General features: G+C 40.7%; 1 protein-coding gene across 8 annotated transcripts in view; it reads left to right on the forward strand.

Annotated features, from left to right (window-relative positions):
* Nucleotides 1-20,906, forward strand: part of ENTPD5 (ectonucleoside triphosphate diphosphohydrolase 5 (inactive)) — a 30,017-nt gene that overhangs the window by 3,496 nt on the left and 5,615 nt on the right. For 6 of the 8 annotated variants that reach the window (XM_085061837.1, XM_085061839.1, XM_085061841.1 and 3 more), the window contains 13 exons: nt 1,871-2,148; nt 3,222-3,301; nt 5,245-5,388; nt 5,759-5,834; nt 7,434-7,469; nt 8,320-8,408; nt 11,027-11,106; nt 12,616-12,677; nt 14,084-14,185; nt 15,034-15,174; nt 15,519-15,575; nt 17,080-17,195; nt 17,356-20,430. In XM_085061837.1, coding sequence (XP_084917963.1) covers nt 1,932-2,148; nt 3,222-3,301; nt 5,245-5,388; nt 5,759-5,834; nt 7,434-7,469; nt 8,320-8,408; nt 11,027-11,106; nt 12,616-12,677; nt 14,084-14,185; nt 15,034-15,174; nt 15,519-15,575; nt 17,080-17,195; nt 17,356-17,442 — 1,287 coding nt within the window. In that variant the 5' untranslated portion in view covers nt 1,871-1,931 and the 3' untranslated portion in view covers nt 17,443-20,430. Of the gene's footprint in view, nt 1-1,870; nt 2,149-3,221; nt 3,302-5,244; nt 5,389-5,758; nt 5,835-7,433; nt 7,470-8,319; nt 8,409-11,026; nt 11,107-12,615; nt 12,678-14,083; nt 14,186-15,033; nt 15,175-15,518; nt 15,576-17,079; nt 17,196-17,355; nt 20,431-20,906 lie in introns of those variants that run through there. The other 2 variants (XR_014852551.1, XR_014852552.1) reach the window with 1 other exon arrangement.

Consider the following 20,906-nt stretch of genomic DNA (forward strand, 5'->3'; position numbering starts at 1 on the left):
GTCCACAGCTCCAAAACTGCCAAACTGCTAGGTACTTCCCAACTCTCTTCAGGAGAGAACTTTGTTACGGGACTAAGTATTTAGTTTCCTTTCCACATAAAATATAGATGCTTTAGAAATTACTGCAGTTGGAATTGATCTGTCACAGAGGCTGGCCAGGGATGTTGTCTGCTTGTGGAACTGTGGTCAGTTCTTCTCAGAGTGTGCTTCTAAAGCAGAGAGGATCAGGAGTTTTTGCTTCTGCCCGCATCTCTCTGCATGTGTTTTGAACAGGAGGATAAAAATAAAGGTCACAGCAGACAGGTGAAGTTACCCTTCTGCAGCAGGCTGTGCACTTTGTTTGCCCTAGACACAGCTGAATGCTGGAGTGAGTGAGAGAGACGCCCGAGGAGTGTGACAGTTTTTGCTGAGAACGGGTGAAAGTTAATCTCACTTTGCTGTAACGGGGGACAAAGGTGAAGAATGCAAATAATAAAAGTCTTAGAAGGGCTGAATCTGGGATAAAAGGTAGTGGAGTATAAGTGAGCTCTTTGGGCGTGGGAGAAAGGTGTACGGAAATAGAGGCTATAGCAGGCTCACACAGAGAAGAAAGGAGAGGGTTTAGGAATGAATAAGTGTAGGATAGAGACAGCAAGTAAAGATTTCAAGGCAATGAACATGGTGGGGCTGAGCAGATTGCTAAAAGACAGTCTAAATGTAAGAGCAAGTGGTGGGTGGGGGTCTTGGGCAGAGCAGATGAGCAGCCATATAAAGTAGAATATTCAGTGCTGTGGGTGGATGGATGTGTTACCAAGTGTCTGGAAAGTGATAAGGAGCTGTTTGCACCTTCTGTATGCTGAGTGCTCTGTGTGTAGGTTGGTGCAGGCGATACTGCATATGGTGGGACATCTGGCCACATGCTCTTTTAAAGATGCCTATATATTCTCCTTTTTACCTGGGCACCCCATAATTTTTGAGCCCATGTCTTTTACTAGCATTTCTTAGGAAAAATACATGCAAAGAGTTACATGTTAACGGGAGATGTAGCTGTAGCTGATGCCCAATACTGTGTAATACAGCTTTAGGGCTTTGGTTTGTGAAACTGTTGTTAGAAGCTGTATAAGCAACCTGAGCATTCAGGGCAACTGCTTTAGGTTAGTGAAGGTGTGTTTTGGGTTTTGCTGGGTTTTTTTTGTTGTTGTTTGTAGTTCTGAAAATAAAAGCCAAACCAAAAAGACAGAAAGGAAAAATATTTAAAAATACTGAAAGGCAGAGCCCAGGTGCACTTTACAGTTAAGCCCCCCTTGTGAGCACAGACTTTTCTCAGAGATAGGGATGCAACTGGAAGGATATGCCTTCTTTCTCTCTGTGTGCTAATCTCTCCCAGCAGCTGTTCTTAGCCTGAGATGAAATTCTCTTTGTTTGTGACTCTGAATAACACTTGTGTTCTGCCACAGCATCTCAAGTGTGTAAATGTTTGAGTAAAGTGGTTCTGCCCAGAGTTCCCTTTGGTGATGCTTCTTTTCAGATAATATTTTGGCTTTTTGGAGGTTCTGGAGACTCCGAATGTTGAGAATCTGCAAAACAAATAAGAAAAGGGAATTGTCTAAAAGTCAAAACTAGAAATATTGGGAAGCAAACCACTTCATCTCTTCTGCATTTGGGAAATGGAGAAACCTTTACTCTGAAAGAACAAATCACTTAGATGTAGTTGTAGCACAAAGTGCAATTAAACAAATCTTTTTGAATGAGGTGTTGGAAAGCACCTAAAGGGCAGAATAGATGTGTACAGAGTGATTTATTTGGGTTTTTTTTTTTTTTTGACAGCGTTATAGAAGAGAGAGTTCTTGGTAATTTCCATACCTTTTTTTTTTTTTTTTTTCCTCTTCAGGACCTCCTGCAGCTCTGTGATTGCTGATACATGCTTGACAGCCTCAAAGAGTCCTGGCAAGATGGCATCTTCCAGACTTCCCATCCTTATAGTACTGGCATTTTCCTCTTTGCCCTTTGTTTTGTCACATTCAAATAGGGTAATGTGGTTTCAGGATTTCTTTCCATCTAATGTGTGCCCTATAAATGCCAAAGAAGACACTTTTTATGGCATCATGTTTGACGCAGGAAGTACTGGAACCCGTATTCATATTTACACCTTTGTGCAGAAGAGCCCAGGTAAGACCCCCATGTATGTTGACTTAGGTTCCAACTTCCCAAAACAGTTTTGTTTTTTGCCAACGCAGCATTTGAGGGCAACTGAAGATTTCAGTTTGTCCTTCAAATGGCCCTCAGGCAGCTGCTTATTGTCCATGTGTCTTTGTGTTTTGCTGTATAAATATCTTTTTTGTAGGTCTTTTGAGTCTCAGAGATACAATTCTGTGTATACTGGAGAGTTCTGAATTTTCAAACATTTTCATTTATGCAGCTGTTTAAAAGGAATGTCTCATTGAGATGAAAAAACTCGCTGTTTTTGGTGCTCAGATGCACCACACTCCAGTTTACCTGCTGCTCACACGGTGCAGAGGTGCCCAATTTTGGCTGCACACGCAACAGGGTTCAGGAGGATGAATTAGCTTGGGTACAGTGAGCCAGCAGATTTGCAAAGGGTGGAGGCTGTTTGCTGAGACTTGTGTCACATAGTACTTACATGTCTTTGCATGACTTCATCCATAGTTTGGAAGGATTGGTACAAGGTCCAGTTCTGATGGACTCATGGCTTGTGATATGCAATACTCAGGAATAGCTTCTACACCCAGGCTGCTCTGCGAGCAGTGGTCAAACTTGTTTGGCTTCTCAGCAAAGTACTTGAGCACAGTCAGCTCTGTTCTGTCTTTGTGAGTTGTATGAATCACCTGAGGATAATCAGGAGTTGATTGTGTGTGTCTGAATATGCACTAGTACTTCACAATTAGCTTGGGGACAAAGGGAAAGAAATTTTACTGAGAGTGGACAACAGTTATGCTGCATTGTTGTAACTTATTGTAGTTCACAAACACTAAATGAACACACTTTTAATTATAGCAATGTGTTATTAATAAATTGTTTGTGAACTTGGAGGATACAAGGGCAATGTTCTGCGAGACATGTTCCTGAAGTGAAGAAGCAAGACTTGTTATAGGAGGGGAAAAATATTGTTTGCAAGGAGAAATCAAGGGTAGTCACTTTACAGGAGTTGAGGGCAACCTTTTGGAAATAAAAGAAAAAGATTTGAGTTGTTGACTGTATCATGCAATGTTTTGTTTGTGCAGAAAACCTTCCAGAGTTGGAAGGGGAAATTTTCGAGTCTGTGAAGCCAGGTCTGTCTGCATATGCTGATCAGCCTGAAAAGGTAAGACTTTCCTTCATTCCCTGGCAGTTCGTCTTGCGTCTGTTAATATCACTTAGATTCTACCAAGCAGTTCAAGTATTACTGATTGCAATTGCAAAAAGTCAAGAAGAAATGTAAAAGTTCTACTGCTGTTTCTCCAAACCTGTTGCTCTACTTTTGTGAGTTAATTTCTACACAGTGAAATAGGAACTGGTGTTTTACATATTTCATCAGTGGAACAGTGGCTTAATTAATTGCTTAAATGTTTATATAACTCAGAGTATATGCCTTTGAGAATTTCAAAGACAAGTGATTTTTGTCTCTAGCAGCATCCGTATTCAGTGTTTATTTCCCCTATAGCTACCCCAAATATGAATAAATACATACTCTGTCTCATTTACAAATAATTTTCTCAGGTTTTGGTTGAAATTTTCAGTGTTAGTTACAGTTCAAAATGGGTATATTTTGCTTCGATTTGATTAGTTTAAAGGTAAGGAGTTAAGACTGGAGAGAGGGTTCTTTTTAGTCATGTTATACTGACAAGCAAAGAGTGTTCATTTCTCTGACTCCTAGTTTTATTTTTATAGTCAGGGTATAATCAGATCTACAGCAGTTGGTTTTTGTGAGTAAATCATGGAGAATAAAGATGCACTTTGAAGCCAGATCTTATAATCAGAGTTCCATCAGACTGTTTGTTTTGGTTCTTTGCTGTTACCTTTGGAACTATAGCTCCTAAATCAGTGCTCAGGGATAAGTAGGACTCATTTGAGTCATGCTCAGTTCAAATATTTGATTACAGTTTTAGCTGAATAATGACTTACATACAAGCAGTTTTTCTTCTACTGCCTCAGGACCGTTGCTGTTTGGTTTATATACCAAGTCTTTTGAAACACAACTGTATGGTTACATCTTCCACAATCAGATGTATTAATTAACATAAAAATTTATATTTTTAATTAAAAATTTGAAGTTAAGTACATCCTTTTTACTTTCAAATGTGGGTGATTGTAAATTAATGTGCAGTCCGCTCTTTCCGTGCCACTCTGTTGGATCAGGAGTCAGAAATGAAAACAGCAGAGACAGCTAAAATAAACCTGTTCTTGTGCAGCACAGGGACAGTTCTGAAGTAAGCTGCCATTTTCCAGACCCCCTGAGCTGACAGGAAGCTCTTTTGCAAACTAAAGGAGGTGCCAGAGAAATGATAGATTAGATACACTGTCTTATGTGCTTTAGCAGCCTTGAAGCTGGGAGCTAGCATAGTGGGGGTTTCAGGTTTCTCATTTTGCTCAGTTGGATTCCATGTTAGAAGAATATGAGTGTGACATTTTATGGAAGAGTGAATGGATTTTGGTTTTTTTTTTAAACTTTGATAAGATCACCTATGAGTTCAGTAAGTCCTGTTTGTGGGGTAGGAGAGGAAAACTCACCCCATAAGAAATTTCTAGGCATTTCACAGGAGAATATTTATTGCTAATGCCAAACTGTAATTGTTAGAGCAGTGGAAATAATTGAGAGCCAGCATTTAAATTACAGTATTTGCTATGGACACACTTGGAATTCTTATGTTAATTCTTATGTTATTTAGTGAAATCTACAGATGTTTCCCCTTGCCTTGGTAGCCTCGGTCAGTATTTGCACCATTTAGTTTCATCATACTGCAAGATGTTTAGGTTTGTCAGGTAGTCAGTACTCTCACTTCCCTCCATCCTTTCCAAAAAATGCCTTCCACAAACAATGACATTTATCTTCTCTAAAATATGTTTTTGAATACAGCTTTCCTTCCAATGCAGACATTCTCTTTAATGTTCTAATGAGATGTCTAGCATGGTTTTTGTATTTATCTTTGGTGTGGGTATTTCCTGCTATTGATTACTGTTTTCACAAGTGTTGAGGGGAAACTGAGAGGCCTGTTCTCTGATGGCCCATAGGAGGAAACCATAAGAAAAACTTATTTTTCTTTTTAGGGTGCTGAAAGTGTCAAAAAATTGCTGGACATGGCCATAGATGCTGTGCCACCTCACCTCTGGAAGAAGACCCCAGTAGTGTTAAAAGCCACAGCTGGACTTCGCTTGCTGTCAGAGGAGAAAGCTCAGGCTCTGCTTTCAGAGGTAGTACTAAGTTCTTTCGGATGTACGAGTATTGTTCTCCCTATTTCAGTTTTTTTTTCACTCAGTTCTCTATTCTGTTTAGCATAAGAGAATTTCTTCTGTGGAAAGAGGCTGTAATCCCATGATAGCATGAAACTCACAGAACATCTTGTATGGTCCTAAAATCCTTTGTCTTTCTGTGGATGCAAGGCATGGAGAGAGACCTATGATCCTTTTTTTCTTTCTTTCCTAGCCCTTGAAAGAGGAAGAATATTGTCTATTCCACACAATTGTCTCATTTTCTACTGCTGTGTAAAATTAAACTGTGTCACCTTCAGAGTAGAGCAAGACTCTGAACACCAGGAAATCTAATCACTATTTCTTTCCTCAGGTGAAAGAAGTCTTTGAGGAATCACCCTTTCTTGTTCCAGAGGACAGTGTTGGCATTATGGACGGATCTCATGAAGGTATGCTTTAGAAGGTGTAAAAAGTAAAAGCAAAGAGAAATGGGAAAAATAGAGATATCTTATGAACATGGGAGGGAAAGAGAAATGATCCCTAAACTAGGGGAAAAAATAAAAGATTTCTAGTCCTTGAAACAATGCAATCCTGCTGTTCCTAGGAGGTGTTGATTACTTGGTCACCTGTTTGGTTACAAATGCAGATACACAAATAGATTTCACAGGTTTCAGAATGAAACCTCATCTCAACAATAAGTATTCAGGCTAATGCAGGCTGACCCGCTGAAGCCTGCTCTTGGGAAGTGGTGCAAAAAAGCCTTTCATGTCACCTCTGAAAGGCTATCTGACAATATATAGCAAGCTGTGAAGCTTATGGAAAGTGTCTTGTAAATTCTGCATTACGAATGACCTATTATGATTAGCTCATCAATTTTCAATTTAAAATTGGAAGGATTGTGAATATTAGAGGAGAATTAAGGATAATTGGCAAGTATTAAAAATAGATAACTAAATAATAAAATAATAAGTTAAAAATACTCTGTTGGGAAAAATGCAGCTACTAAAGTAGCAAGGAAGTACTGTAAAATACAAGAAAAGGTGAAATATGTTATAGGTTTAACGTGAATAATGATTTTGCAGTGCAGAAAAAAGCACGCTAACATTTTGGCTACATGTCTAGACATACTTCCTTGGAGAATAGTTGGGTAATTATCATCTGTATGGATGCCTGATGAAAAGAGGCATCCTGTCATGTTATGTTCAGCTCAGAACACTTCCTTATGGCAGATAAATTGCCAGTTCGGAAGGTGTTGAAGGAAAACAAGAAGAATTATCACAGTGCTTAAACAACTAATTAATGGAGGAAGATTAAAGAGTAAAATCTGTCCACATGGGCTGAGAGAAAAAGAAAAGTATCATAAAGTCTTCAAATACTTGTTAAGTATGGTGCAGTGCATAGTTTGTCACTAGGATTAATGGGTGAATTGTACAGTAGGGAGAAGTTTTGTATTGACAGGGGGCAGGACCAATGAAGCATAATAGAGCACAGGGCAGCCTGCCAAGTTTATTTAAAATCCCTACCTCTTCTACTGTCATATGTTGGCCTGTGTTTGGGTGAAAATCATGCCAGTGTCCAGCAAGCCACTGGAGTCAAAGTAACTGTGTTTTACTGGTTGCTGTTCTGTCTGTGGTGTAATTATAGAAACCGCAAGATTAAAACACAGAATGGTGTGATGAATGCAGTTTTCAGATTAGGAATTGAAATGCTGGGGTGCAAAAATGGGCCCAAAGAAACTTGTGTGCTGGGTCAACTCATTACTTCATTGTATGTTGTTTGGATAATAGATATGATTTGTGCATGCTGCAGTTGCATGGATATTATGAAGTTCTATGTATCCCAGCTCACAAGACTTGTTTGAATCAATAATGCATCATATAATTTAATTGAATTAATCTCTGAAGTCTGGGGTGGTTAGGTTAAGTTAGTAATGACTTCCAGGAGAATAAATAACATGTGGAGGGCTGGTGATAGTGGGCAGGAGTTTGTGGAAGTATTCAGTAGTGACTGGTTTTTTTTTGTTTTTTTCTTTTTTTCACTCTTTGCAGGAATTTTAGCCTGGATCACTGTGAACTTTTTGACAGGTAGTTAAGTCTGTATAACTACTCTCTAAACTTGAACTTGAGTCTCTTCTATGGAGGTGATCACTCTAAGTTCCTCTGCCTTAGCCATGCTGTTTCTCCCCATTCTGACACCAGTGCTAAAGCAGGGGATTGTCTTGGGCAGACTGTGTTCCAGAGTCTGCAGTAAGAAGGAGACATCTTAATCTCAAAGGTGCCAGAATTTACTTAGGTCTGGGAGGCACTAGCAAGCTGATTTCTCTAATGCACACTGGGGAGTGGTACTGCTAATGTGTGGGAAACAAGACCTTGCAGTGTTCTTCATCCCAGTGTGAGCTGTGCAACTACAGTGGTGTTGCAGGGCATGGTGCCTTAGCACTACTGGCGCTAAGAGCTTCTGGGAATGCAATCTAGTGAAAAGAAAATCAGTACTCTAGTAGATAGATGAGCAAGCAAAAAAGCTGCTCTGAGTGAAGAGAAATTACTATAGCTGGCTTGGCTCTTATTTCCCTTCCTCCCTTACTGCTTTTGACCAGCTATATTGTGGTTGCAAAATTTCTGTACTCTCCCTGACAGTCTTCTGCAGGAGATACTTTGTCTCTAACTTTGAGCTTTTGCTTCATACCTGGAGATTTATCTGCTTCTGTCTCTTTGGAAGTGAGATTGAAATCAAGGAAGAAGGTCTACGAATCTTACCATAATACCTTTTGTTTGCCTACCTGTTGTCTGTGAGGTTTTTTCTTTGAAGGGCAGCTCAGCCCTCCTGTATTGCTGTGATACTGTGGTCCCCTGGTGGCTGCTTGAACGCCCACACAGTATCCACATTTTAGCATTTGTGCACTTGGGGCTGTTCTGAGCATGGTGTTGTTTGCAGGACAGCTGTCTGGCCAGAACCAGCAAACTGTTGGGACTCTGGACTTGGGAGGAGCCTCAACCCAAATCACATTCCTGCCACAGTTTGAGGTGAGGAGTGGTTAAAATTGCGCGGGTTGGGACTGCAAGGCTGGTGGAGAGTCCTGAACACTGCTGCACTCTCTGATCACTTTGTCAGCAGTGGCACAAGCACAACATCTGTCGTTTACAGAACATCTGTATTTCTGTTCCCTTTGAGATCAGCAGTTGGCTGATAGGCGCTTGCAAACAAAGGCAACTGAATAACAAGGAAATGAAAAAGAAAGCAGATGAGTAAAACCAAAAAGAAAAAGGCTTTTGTTTTCCAGACTCAGGCTGAGAAAGCCTCATTAATGTTGATATTCATGTGTATTCAACAAATGTAGAACATTTCTAGGGATTATTCTTGAATATTAGAAGAAATGTAGGGTCTGGTCTATCTTTTTTCCTTTTTTTTCCTTTTCCAGTCTGACAAAAGATCTTCACTAAATTTTTGAGCGGGGCAGTGTCATATGGGGTAGATGTCTTTAATAGTAGCGCAGTGAGTTCTCTGTTTTCTTACCAATTTCTTCTTATTCCTTTTGAGAATTCCCCTCTCTGTCCCTCTGACAGCTCTGCTGGATTTCTTGGTAGTTCTGTAGCTCTTTAGAAACAGTTTGAACTGAGACCCAAGTTTGCAGTTTGCATGGGAAAATTACATGAGTAATGGAAAGGCACTATAGCATTCTGTACCTTTATATCGTGATGTTTATGTCACTCTTTCTGAAAGAGTAATTTCTTTAACATTTTTTGTTTATAGAACTCAAGATTCTCAAAGGATGTTTGGTGGCCACAAAACACATGGCTTTCACATCAGTTTATTTTAATTCTGCAATCGTGTGTTATGTTGAAGCATGACATGCAACCTTATCCTGTTCAGCAAAGCCTCAAGTATACTCTGGGCTCGTCCTCTGTTTTGTGTTGATAACACCTGCTGAAGTGGGCAGTGGACCAACAGGAAAGGGTGTTGCATGTCAGGGTTTTGGAGAATAAATAGAACTGTGAAATAGGCTGAACTGCAGCTCTGGATTAAAACGTCCTCCTAGAGCCTTGTGGGAAAAGGCCTTGAGTGTTTGCTGCTGACCAGGACTAATGGTGTGAATTCGTAGGGCAGTGTGGAGTCAAGGTTCATGTTGCCTGCTTGTATGCTATGTCTGCTTCTCACCTGTGTTGTCAAGTTCGCATAAATAAGCTCAGGATGTTTTTGGGAGTTTTTCCCATATGACAGAATTAGCGGGGATACCTCCCTTTGATTGCAGTGGGGATTTTTTCTTCCTGAAATCTGAGTCAGTCACATGTTTGCTTTTGTATTACTTATGAACAAAATACTGTAATAGTACTGTAATAGTAATAAAATTAATTAAATATTAATTACAAGCAAGTAGAAAACATGTAATGATAACTGCATGGAGCTGATTTTAATTTCATGGCATTATTGCCAAAGATAAAAGCAACTGAAAACCAATCATAATAATTACTAAATTGTCTGTCTGGTGTCTGCCTGATTTTTGTGAAAGTAGGGCATGAAAAAGACAATTGTTTTGTACTATTTTTTTTCAGGATCTCTCATTTTAAAAAGTTTTTGTGATACAAGGTTTAGAAACAGAACTCAAAATATGGCAAAGTCTGTGTGTATGAGAGCAAGGATGTGACTTCCATTTCAGTGATAATCAACTTGAGACCCAAAACAAATTTTGATTTGTATTTGTTCAGGAGAAGCTCAAGCTGAATATTGCCAAATTCCTTTCAGCTTTGAGCAGGCTTCTCTCTAGGACTCTAGAATTACAGAAAAACTAACTCAGATCTGGATCTCCGCATGTGAATGGTAACTACAGGACTATGCAGCTTCAGTTCTCTGGGAGATTCTGCTGCTTGGCCCAGAATAACAGTGTCTGATGTGAGTGCACAGGGCCAAGAAGGGATGGGAGAATGAGGCCCTGACAAAAGGAGAGACAGAAACTGGGATTGAGAGCTTAGGGACTGGACACAAAGAAACAGAAAATGAGCCCTAAACTGGTTCTGCCTTACAAGAGTGTGAGTTAGTTTGTCAAGAAGATAGGGCAGGGTACCAGTGGGATGGAGGTGCACACAGAGGAAGACTAGAGAGAGAAAGAAAACTGGAGGTGGTGAGACAGGGCTGCTTCAGCTAAGGTAGCCTCTTAAGACTGGGTGTGAGCGATCACAGTGTTTCCTTGAGTATCAGGAAGACATTTGACTTGGTGAATATTTGGCCTATGCTTTGCATTTTTAATTCTTCTGAGTTCCTCGGTTTAGATGCCTAGTGTGACTGGCAAAAGTTCTTAGCACTTCTGGTGCAGCTGATATCAATGGGGACTCTGTGCATGTAGAGTAGCATGGAAGTACTCTAGAAAAATTCAGGTTTCCTGAATTAGAAAGTGTTTTTAGCCTGTTCTGTTGTGTTTCTCTTTTATACATTGAAGTAACTCAAAGATTCATATAAATAAAATCAGTGTTAAAAGCTACAGATATTACAGTGGTGGCACCACTGGAAAACTGTTCTTTGTTTTCAAAGGAGATCAGATGAGTGTGCAGCAGACCCTATGGGTGTATCTGTGATGTTACATAAAAGTTGGTTATTCTTTATTGCATAATATAAATTAAAACATTTTTTTCTTTTACTTAACTCTTAGGAAACTCTGAAGGAAACCCCTGGGGATTTTCTTACCTCGTTTGAAATGTTTAATAGCACCTACAAGCTCTATACCCACAGGTAAGGAGCAAAAAGACTGCTGTTTCCCCTGGGGAAATCAGTCTTTATGCAGCCCCTGAGCTAACCACAAATGGCCGTGTCATCCTGGTACAAGCAGCAGAGACCATGACTTTTTTTACTAGTTATCTGCATGAAACAGTAGTTGAAGTGGAACATGACATTAGTAGGCTGGAAATGTTCCAGGATCATGGTTAATGTCACTGCAAGGGAATATTAGGCAGTCTGTGAAATGAAGAGGAAGCTTTATGAGTCACTATATTTAAGGAGAAGAATTCTTAATATTGGATTCAAGCCAAATATTCTGAAATAAGCAAAAATCTAGATATTGTGCCAGTAGTCAGAATTAAACATGATCAGAGATTTGGAAAGAGGACCTTCCTGAGACTTCTTCCGTGGTTCAAAATTCCATATCTCATCAGCAACTGGATAAAAAGTAAAACCTAGACTGCTGTAAATCAAAGACTCACAGGGAGCTGCTACCAACCATGGAGCTAAACAGATTCTTGAACCAAATGGAGGGAATACTTGGCCTGGAATAATGTAATTATGCCTACTACATTAAGGTGACAAGTCAGAGATTTCTGCAGTGAAATCCAGGGAGTTTACCTGCATGACTTACAGTCCAGTGAGAACTAGATCCCGTATAATAGTTGGTCTCAGCTCGTTACTAGTGGAGTGAACATTATCATCCCAGTCAGTTACAGTATCTGCTTACTTGACAGCAGAGCTAGTCTGAGAGTCCTCCTCTCCTCCTCCTTACATCTGCTGATGTAACTGATTACTGTAGTCATCAATACAGTCCATTAGATCATTGAAAATAATTAGGATTGAAAAATCATCTCCTAAAAATTGAGAGAGAGCTGGAGGTTAGTTTAACTGATTATTCTGCAAACATGTGAAATCACACAACAAAAGGGGTAAGTGGCCAAACACAGAGGTGGGAATGAAAGGGTCAATGGGATTTTAATCTAGCTGAGTTGCTGCAATGTGTGATGACATTCTCATAAACACTGTCCACATTCTAGTTATAATGAATGTAGCAGTTACCTGTGGAGTCAAATAGGTGAATTTCCCACAAAGCTATGGTTCCCATTTAGTGGGATGTTCTTCAGTCTGCCCTAAGACCACACAGTCTTGTGTGTGTTACATAAGAATGGGTGCCCTATTCCCCATGCACTGAGCATATACCCTTCTTTCTCCTTCATTTTTAAGATGGTGCATTTTTGCTTTTCATGATCATCTCGTATAAATATCACATCAGCTCTAACCACTTTCTGCAGTTTCAGATTTACCCATTTTACTCTTCTTTGTACTTCTTGGGTTTTTGTGTCACTCTTTTGGCCCTCAGGGTTCTGACAAAGGAAACTCTGTTTTAGAGAGGGGAGCCTTGTGGGAAACAGAGGAAGGAAATTTGGTTTGGGTGTTCCAGGACTTAGGAGGAGGGGTATAGGTAAAGCATACCAGATGTGCAAGAATTAAGACTATAATGTCTACCTTTGTTGTTCACAGCTATCTGGGGTTTGGACTAAAAGCTGCAAGACTGGCAACACTTGGAGCTTTGAATATGGAAGGTATGTTCATGTGATCAAACATCCAAGATTTTTGAAAAGACGCTTAGACTTAACCTTGTGTCAGCAGCCCATTTCCTGTGTGTCTTCACTTCTGTATCTTGTGCCTTTTTGTGTTTCTGATGGTATATATTTGTCTGAAAATAGCTATCACTTGTTAAGGAGTTGTCCTGTGAGACAGCTGCTTTTCCCTATTTTTGAGTTCATCCAGCAGTGACCCTCAAGTGCAAATTCCAGAAATGTACCCGTGGGAACATACAAACACTATATAGACCATATGGCCAGCCACAAGCACACAGCTTTACAAGCATCCACAGAAGCATAAACAGCATGAATAGATCCTTTCCCTGAGGATTGCTGTTTAGGCCAAAACCACTTCGTAGGCCCCTCTGGCACCACCTGGCCTGTGGTGTTCCCCAGACTTGTTGGGTGCACTGTCTAGTCTAGATGGAAGCCCACGAGCACATCTCACACTCTCGCTCACTAAGCTGGTGCATACTCACATTTCTGAGTCTTTCCAGTCTCTCACCCAGAGCTCAGGCCTTTTGTCCAGCCTCTGACCAGGTCCTGGGCTCTTTCCACTTTCTGGATTCTTACTTGATAGCTAGATGGACTTGTGATAATTACTGGAACATACTCAAAAATAGTTGGGAATAGGGGTTAAGAAGATAGGACAGACTGCAGTGATTGGTCACAAGGCTTGCACAGAAAAGCACACTGACCAGCTGCCTGCTTACTTGTGACTGTCTTCTTTTAAAGTCCCCTCTGGTTTGCCATACTTGCACTTCCCTGATCCCTTGATTCCACTCTTTCCCAGCCTTTGAACCTTTCCCTAAGCATCCCATAGTAAATTCTGCTGTCCCACAGTCTGCCTCAACCATTCTGTTAGAAGTTTACTTTTTCTGCGAGACCTGTGTGTGCAGCAATAATCATGTTTTGTTCATATCAATTGCAGTATTTCTGGTTGAACCCTTCAAAGGTACATTCAGTGGGTCCTGTAGTGGCCATTGATCTCTGTCTTAGGAGATTTTGTCTTCATTACTCTGTTGCTTTTTCTGTCTTGGTTATCTGCTGTCATTAGGGTTCATGTATCTGTGTGTTTATTACCTGTCAGTTTTTGTCTTTTTGTGGTGAATAGCCATTATCCAGATTTCCTTGTACTATTTCTCATCAAAAAATGAGCAGCCTGGCTGCTCTGCTGTTTGCAGGACAAAATGGACACAGCTTTTCCAGACTTGAGACTGGTCCTTAATTCATAATGAGTTAGTGCCACATCCATCAATCCACATATTTGTACTTTTGCTTAAAGACTTTAATGAAGATCTTTCAGCCTTTTCTGGTTCTGCATATTGATCGATAGCTGTGTTAAATTCTGTGCTTTCTGTCTTTCCTCTCTGCTGTCATTCCAGTTGTGGATGGACAAATGTTCCGCAGTTCTTGTTTGCCAAAGCAGTTGGAGGCTGAATGGCACTTCGGGGGAGTGAAATACCGGTATGGTGGCAACAAAGAAGGTAAACTGAGGAGAATTGTTTCTTTTACAATCAGTCTTGCCTGAAGAATCTGAAATTTTCCTTGTCAAATATTCCATCAGTTAGCTGATGATGACTGGGATATGAAGGATACCTGTCCAGTTATAGAAGTTGACTTCTGAGAAATCCAAATTAAAATCTGTAGCTGTAAGAGTAGCTGACCTGTACCCCTGTCCTCTGACTGTGAGCTCTTATTACAAATCATGCCTTCATAGGAAATGTTGAGAATTACTTGTGCAAATAAGAGGGGTGTTCCGAGGCTTTGAGCAAAGTGCAAATATTCTGTCTGTGTTTGGATACAAACATTAACAACTACCAGTTAGTGTCACTTGTGGAACTATTTCTTAAGAGTCTCTAATAAGTTGCTAATGCTACATTACAGAGGATGAGCCTGCTACCATCGTAGACTTGAACCGAGTGGGGAACATGAGAGCTGAGTTGCAGATTTGGTGTGTGTGGAGTGGGTTGGTAGAATTACAGTGTGATGGGGAGGGAAAGCAAGGTTTTATCTAACAGGTGGCAGCAATTGTAGAAGGTTCTGCTGACCACAGAACATGTCAATGGGAGTTTTGCCTGATATGGAAGTAGTTTGTGTGGTGCATCTTTTCAGACATAGCAGTGATCTGCTCTAACCAGTTCTACTTGATGATGATGTTTTAGAGTCCTTGCCTGCATGCAGATGCCATTCTGGATTACAGAAGGGATATCTAAGATCTTCTTACTTCTGATGCTTTAATCTCTGTTTCTTTCATTTTTCATCCTGTTGCCACTATTTCTTCCATCTCTTGCATGTGCTCTTTGGCTCACCCCATCTGTGTTTTTCCTGACAGGAGAAACAGGATTCAAGCCTTGCTACTTGGAAGTACTCAAGGTTGTCAAAGGGAAACTTCACCAACCAAATGAGATTCGTGGAAGTTCCTTCTATGCTTTCTCCTATTACTATGATCGAGCAGCTGACACCAACCTAATCGGTAAATTTGGGATAATCTACATGTGAGCATGTCAACCAGAAGGTAGACAGAACAAGCCTGGAGGCTGGAGCCATGGGAGCAGAGAAAAGGAATGGTCTTGAGAAAGGGGAGGTACACAAAATGTATTGAGGGAATGACATCTACCCATCAGTGCAGTTCAGTGGTCAGAGTTCAACACATGAAATGTGCTCAGGGCTCCAGTTACACCTGTAGCTTTGTCTTCCATTCCAAACAGGTCTCACTCCTAGTGCAGCATTGCTGAGTTGCACTCTAGGTTCAATTTAGATAAAGAGCTCAAATGCTTTCAGGTCTATAACAATGTTTTCTCACATCTTCTTTTTCAGATTATGAACGGGGAGGTGTTTTGGAAGTGAGAGATTTTGAAAGAAAAGCCAAAGAAGGTAATTGTCATGAGAATTGGGAAACTGGTTTGGACAAGAAATTAAAAATATAAATGCGTAGGCAGTAGATAATGTGAATTTAACTTTGAAGAAAAGCAAATTTTTTTAACCTTTATTTCACTTACATGTGTTATGTTACTTTTATTAGTCACAATCTCTAACCAATGCAGAAAACAGTACTGATAGAGCAGTGAGGGGTTGGTGGCTTTACAGCTCTGTTCAGGAGAGGAAGGAGATAGTTCATGTCAGTACAAAACAAAGTGAATTTGCTGTATCAAGATCTCCTGTCGAACTGCAGCTTTCTGAGTTTGAGCATTGACTTCCGTAAGTCCATCACCTTAAATCCTATTTAATCTCTAACAAAATGGAGGGAGAGAGTAGAGGTTGTTAAAAGTCTGACAGCCTCTTCTGCATTCCTTTACCTCCCTCTGTCTTTTTTCCTGAATGCTTGTTCTAGTTTTGTACCTCCTGTGGATAAAGAGCTCCCACCTTGCCTGGCTACTGATGGCTGAAAGCAAGTTACCTCTGTACTGTGATCATTCTCATGAGAATTAGCAAGACTGTATTTTTCAGCAGAAGATGCTTAATTACGTAGTTCAGGACTGACTTTTTTTCTAAAATAAGATCTAAGTTCTAATTATTTTTGAGTTAAACTTAATCTCCCTGGAAACTTGGATGATTTTGAATAGGGTGATTAGGCTCTAAAGTTTGAGTGTGGGTTGGTTGTTATTTTTTCCCTGGATAGTGAGAGAGCTTATTTCCAAAAACATGGCTAAGATGTTACCTAACATCATCAAACCACTTACTTAGTTTAAGAGTATCAGGAATCAATTCTGTGATCCTGAATTAATTCTCCTCTGTCTCATTTCAATAGTAGAAGGATGCCGCTTATCTTTTCCTAGAAGGAAGAGAATTCTGCTCTTGCTGCCTGTAGAACAGGGCAGTAGCAGTAGGTCTGGAAAATGATGCTTAGAGTAAAAACATTTCCCAGTTACTGTCCCCCTGACTGTGGAATCTTGACTTCGCTGCTGCGAGGGAGTGGTTAGTTGGGCAATAGCCTCTTCCATGTCCTTGGGCATGTGTGGTTGGAAAACACAAAAGAAGCTGCTGTCCTAGAAGGTGGAATCCATTACTGGAGCCATCAGTGGAGAGTAGATGAGGAAAACTAGTAGATGAGGAAAACTAGGATGCTGTTTTTGAAAAAATAAGTAAACACCCTGATAGTTATCAGTTGAGCAGAGGTTCTTCAAAAGAGCTGTGTGGATTATGTTGCTGTAATAAAAGGTGTGCTTATGATGGAGTTGAGAAACTGGATGTACTATGTGGTTTTCTCCCCAACACTCTATAAGAGCTCTGCAGCATGTACCATGTGTCATATATCCCCACTAATAGAAGACGGGGCTTGTTTAAGTAAGCTTTGGCTTGAAGTCAGTTCAGATGTACCATGTGGATAAAAGCTCTTATTTTGCTGAGATCCCCTTTTTTTTCTTTTTTCCTTCTCTAGTCTGTGATAACATGGAGAGGTACAGCTCAGCCAGTCCTTTCCTCTGCATGGATCTCGCTTACATCACTGCTTTATTAAAGGAAGGTTTTGGATTTAGGGACAACACAGTCTTACAGGTGAGAAAAAAGTTAAATCCCTATGCATCAACATGCATTAGTTCATTTTTCTGGCTAATTACCTGATTCTTTCCAGATTTGTAAGATGTAGTTGCTGTCATTTGTGCAATGTGCGAATCTAGAGAACTGTCAGAAACAGCTTGTTTTTCTTCCTTTATAGCTGACAAAGAAAGTAAACAACATAGAGACAAGTTGGACTTTGGGTGCTACCTTTTACCTGCTGCAGTCTCTGGGGATGACATATTGACCTGGGATACTTCTGTGGACTTCAGCATTTTTGAAAGGCTGAGAAAGCAAATTGAAATCTCCAGGTACATTGTTCAGCTGGGACTGGTCACAGAGCAGAACATGGACCAAAGATTTACGACAGATCTTTACCCTGGATTGGCATTGTGCCTAATGAGAGTTGCCACAGTATGATTTATAGTTGTGATTGCCATAAATGATCCAGAATCTGCCTTACGAAAGTCAAAAGGCCTAAACTGCAGCAAGAGAATACGCAAGGGGCTCAAAACCAGCTTTCACCAGCATGTTTGTTAGAAGCACAGAGTACCTGGATGTGGTGGCAGACTACAGACACATGACTTCCCCTACCCCCTTCTATTTAAAACATACATAACTTAAGTTTGCTTTGTGAGATGTTAAATTCAGAAATTAAAAATAGCATCAGCAGTCATTCAGAGAAAAGTGAACAACTCTGGATGCTGCCAACCTCAGTGTTCCAAGAATCCAGCTGCTAGCTTAGCTAATACATGGCAAGAATATTCCAGTCTTTCAAGAAGGGCCTATAAGTACACTTTATGCATGGTTTTGGGAAAGGTGTTGGCTAAAACATAGTAACTTACCAAGCATTTTTTAGGCAATAGTCATTTCCTAAGCACAATGTGTGCCTGTGTTTCAGTTTTGCTGCCCTTTACAAGTCTGTGCAGCTACACCATACATCTAACTACCAGACTTGATAAATTTATTCATTTAGCATGTAGTCATAACACATAGTTGTGCTGGCACAACGATGCAGCAGTGCCAGATATTGAAACTCAACTGCCAGGAGAAGTGCTTGTCACATTCCACCCACAAGGAGATTGCAGTCAGATGAAATGGCTGATCTGACAGCTCACTTTGCTGTGAGAGCCAGTTCTGTTTCTCTGCTCTCAGGAAGGCACTTCCACAGCCTTCCTCCCTCTGCTGGGGGTGCTTCTCAAGTTCTTGGGTGAACCATTTTGGGACACCTGGTGAGGTGGTGCTCATCCGAGGGTCTAGTGCTATCCCAAGGGAAGCAGGCATGGCACAGCCCAGCAAGACCTGCTGGGCCAGGGAGCTGTGTGAGCACCACACCGCTTTTTGTTGGAGTGAGCTCTAAGGTGTGGTTTCCCATCTGAAACCCATCCACTGCTCTAAGGAAAAAACAGCTGTAGAGACTTTTTCCACCCCATGAAATAATTGGCAGCTTGCTTACTGTCTTCCCCACGAGATACGTAATATACAGATGAATCTACCCCTCTCAACAAAGAGCTACTGCTTGTGTGACTAAGGAAAGCTTTTATCCACTGATCTCTTGTGATGAACACTTTCCCATTGGGCAGTTGCAGTTACCTGTTTGCTCTAAAACACCTTTCCCGCTTCTGTCAAACCAAAGACTGCCCTCACACTCCCTTCTCTGCAAACTGGACTTGAAAATAATTGGTAATTCCCAGCAAGGGGAGGAAGTAGTGCACTTATATCTTCAATGGTCTTGCCAAGCAGTTTGGAGACTTAGAAATTTGCCTTACTGTGAACATTAGTCCTTTTCCTCTAGTTAGCAGTGCAAGTTTGCCTGTGGCTTTCATATCTCAGGTTTTACAGCACAAGGGTGCAAGGCATGCTTTTGATTGAACAAGTTCAATCAGCAACAAGAAGCAAAGGGTTGGGGATGGAGCCATCCATACTTATCCCATCACTGACACCTTGCCATAAATTCAGGCTGCTTTCTTTGAAACAGGATATGCTCATCCTACATGTGTATTCCTTACCTGAATATGTTTGAGATCCACGTTGAGAAATTCCTCAGTGTCACACCAAAGTTCTGTTCCTTCCTCACTAGGAGTTTCTCTTTGAACATGAGGAAAGTAGTTGTGGCCTCTTCTCACATCCATAAACATTTCTTATTCCTGTTCCTAGTGTTTGGCAAAACTTAGTATATGGCCTGATCTGCAGAATGAGGTGACTGCAAATGCATTCGTTTTGTTTTCAGTGAACACTTCTGTATTCTCAGAAAATATGAAGTAGGATGCAGTGGCTACTGGCCAGGCTGCATTATCCTGAGAATGAGCTAATTTAATAATCCAAAAGTCATCTTTCGGTCTGAGCTGGTGCTATGACAAATTCTTACTGGATCTTGGGGCTAAGAGCTGTAAGCAGTGAGGCTGATTTCAAACAGGAGGGGAAGGTGGGATGCTGTATGTAAGGAAGAAACCAGCAGTATCTGCCCCCAGAACACACCCTAGCCCTGAGGAGTGCTTGAGGGCTGGGTTTTGTCTGATGGGAGGAGAGGCTAGAAGAAGGGCACCATGGAGAGGAAGTTGTTTTTTCTGCATTCTTTTCCTCAGACTGTGGTACTACAAATGCTAGGGGGATGCATGTGCTTCCCAGTACCAAAGTTGCATTTAATCTGAATGCTCAGGGCCTTCATTTGGCAGTGGCACAATTCATTAAGTGAAGCAAAACTGCTGCTCTCTATTACTAGCATGATCCTTCAGTTATGGGAGAAACAAAATCTCTGTTAAAAGGTTTATTTGTGCAAGAAATTGCAGAATTGAGCCCCTGCTGTTTACATCTGAACTACCCAAGTGGGTGGGGGAATCTGGAGAAGCCAGTCAAGTCCCCACACTTACCCTAGTGCAATGAGATTATTTATTACCTAAACTAAAGAGTAAGCAGCTTTTTAAGAGAACAGCTCTGCTTGCAGCCCTGATTTTTATCTCCTCTGTAATGTCTTTTTGCCAGCCACTAACAGAAACTGCCTAATATGAGTGACTGCAGAAGCACAAGTAATGGCTTTCAGTTCACAACTACATTTCATTCTTTCTGATGTTAATTCCTGATACTGGTCAACCATGTGTGTAAATCTTGCCCAGGGGCAGTGCTTACTTTTAATTTTGTGAGTGGCAAATGTCTAATGTGAGAGGCTGGTGTCTGGAACCTAAGACAGAATACCTTAAATTGTCTATTTTAGTAATTAAAAGCATTTTTAACAATATTCAAGATGTTGTGGTATAGTTTTATTTCCTAGATACTATTGTTGCCTTGCATCTTTTCCATGGAGCCCTTAAGGCTAGCCAGTTCCACAAGAAACACCATTATTAAATAAAGCACCAAGAGAAAAGCAGGGTAAAGGGTGAAAGAACAAGAGACAGAGTTTTAAAACTCTATCTGCCACTATGAGTTTTCTCCCTCTGCTGCAAACTCTGACTCCTTTCTGAGCTGAGGTGCCAAGAACCCAGGAATGACATTACAGCTCTAGAAATCACATCAAAGGAAAATCAAAGTAATTAAGCAGCACAAGCTGTTAAAAATTAACCACTAGTTGGCAAAATTCAGCAATGTGTTTGCCAAAAGACAGACAGCTGTTTCCACCTTGGTCTTCAATTCAGGATGCCCAAATTAAAAGCACGTTGTACATTTAGTTCTGTGGTGGAAGACATACTGGTACTATGGAAAGAAACCCTAAATCCT

The sequence above is a fragment of the Lichenostomus cassidix genome, chromosome 5 (genome assembly GCF_008360975.1).
Source record: "Lichenostomus cassidix isolate B80296 chromosome 5, HeHo_3.0, whole genome shotgun sequence".
Lineage (NCBI taxonomy): Eukaryota > Metazoa > Chordata > Aves > Passeriformes > Meliphagidae > Lichenostomus > Lichenostomus cassidix.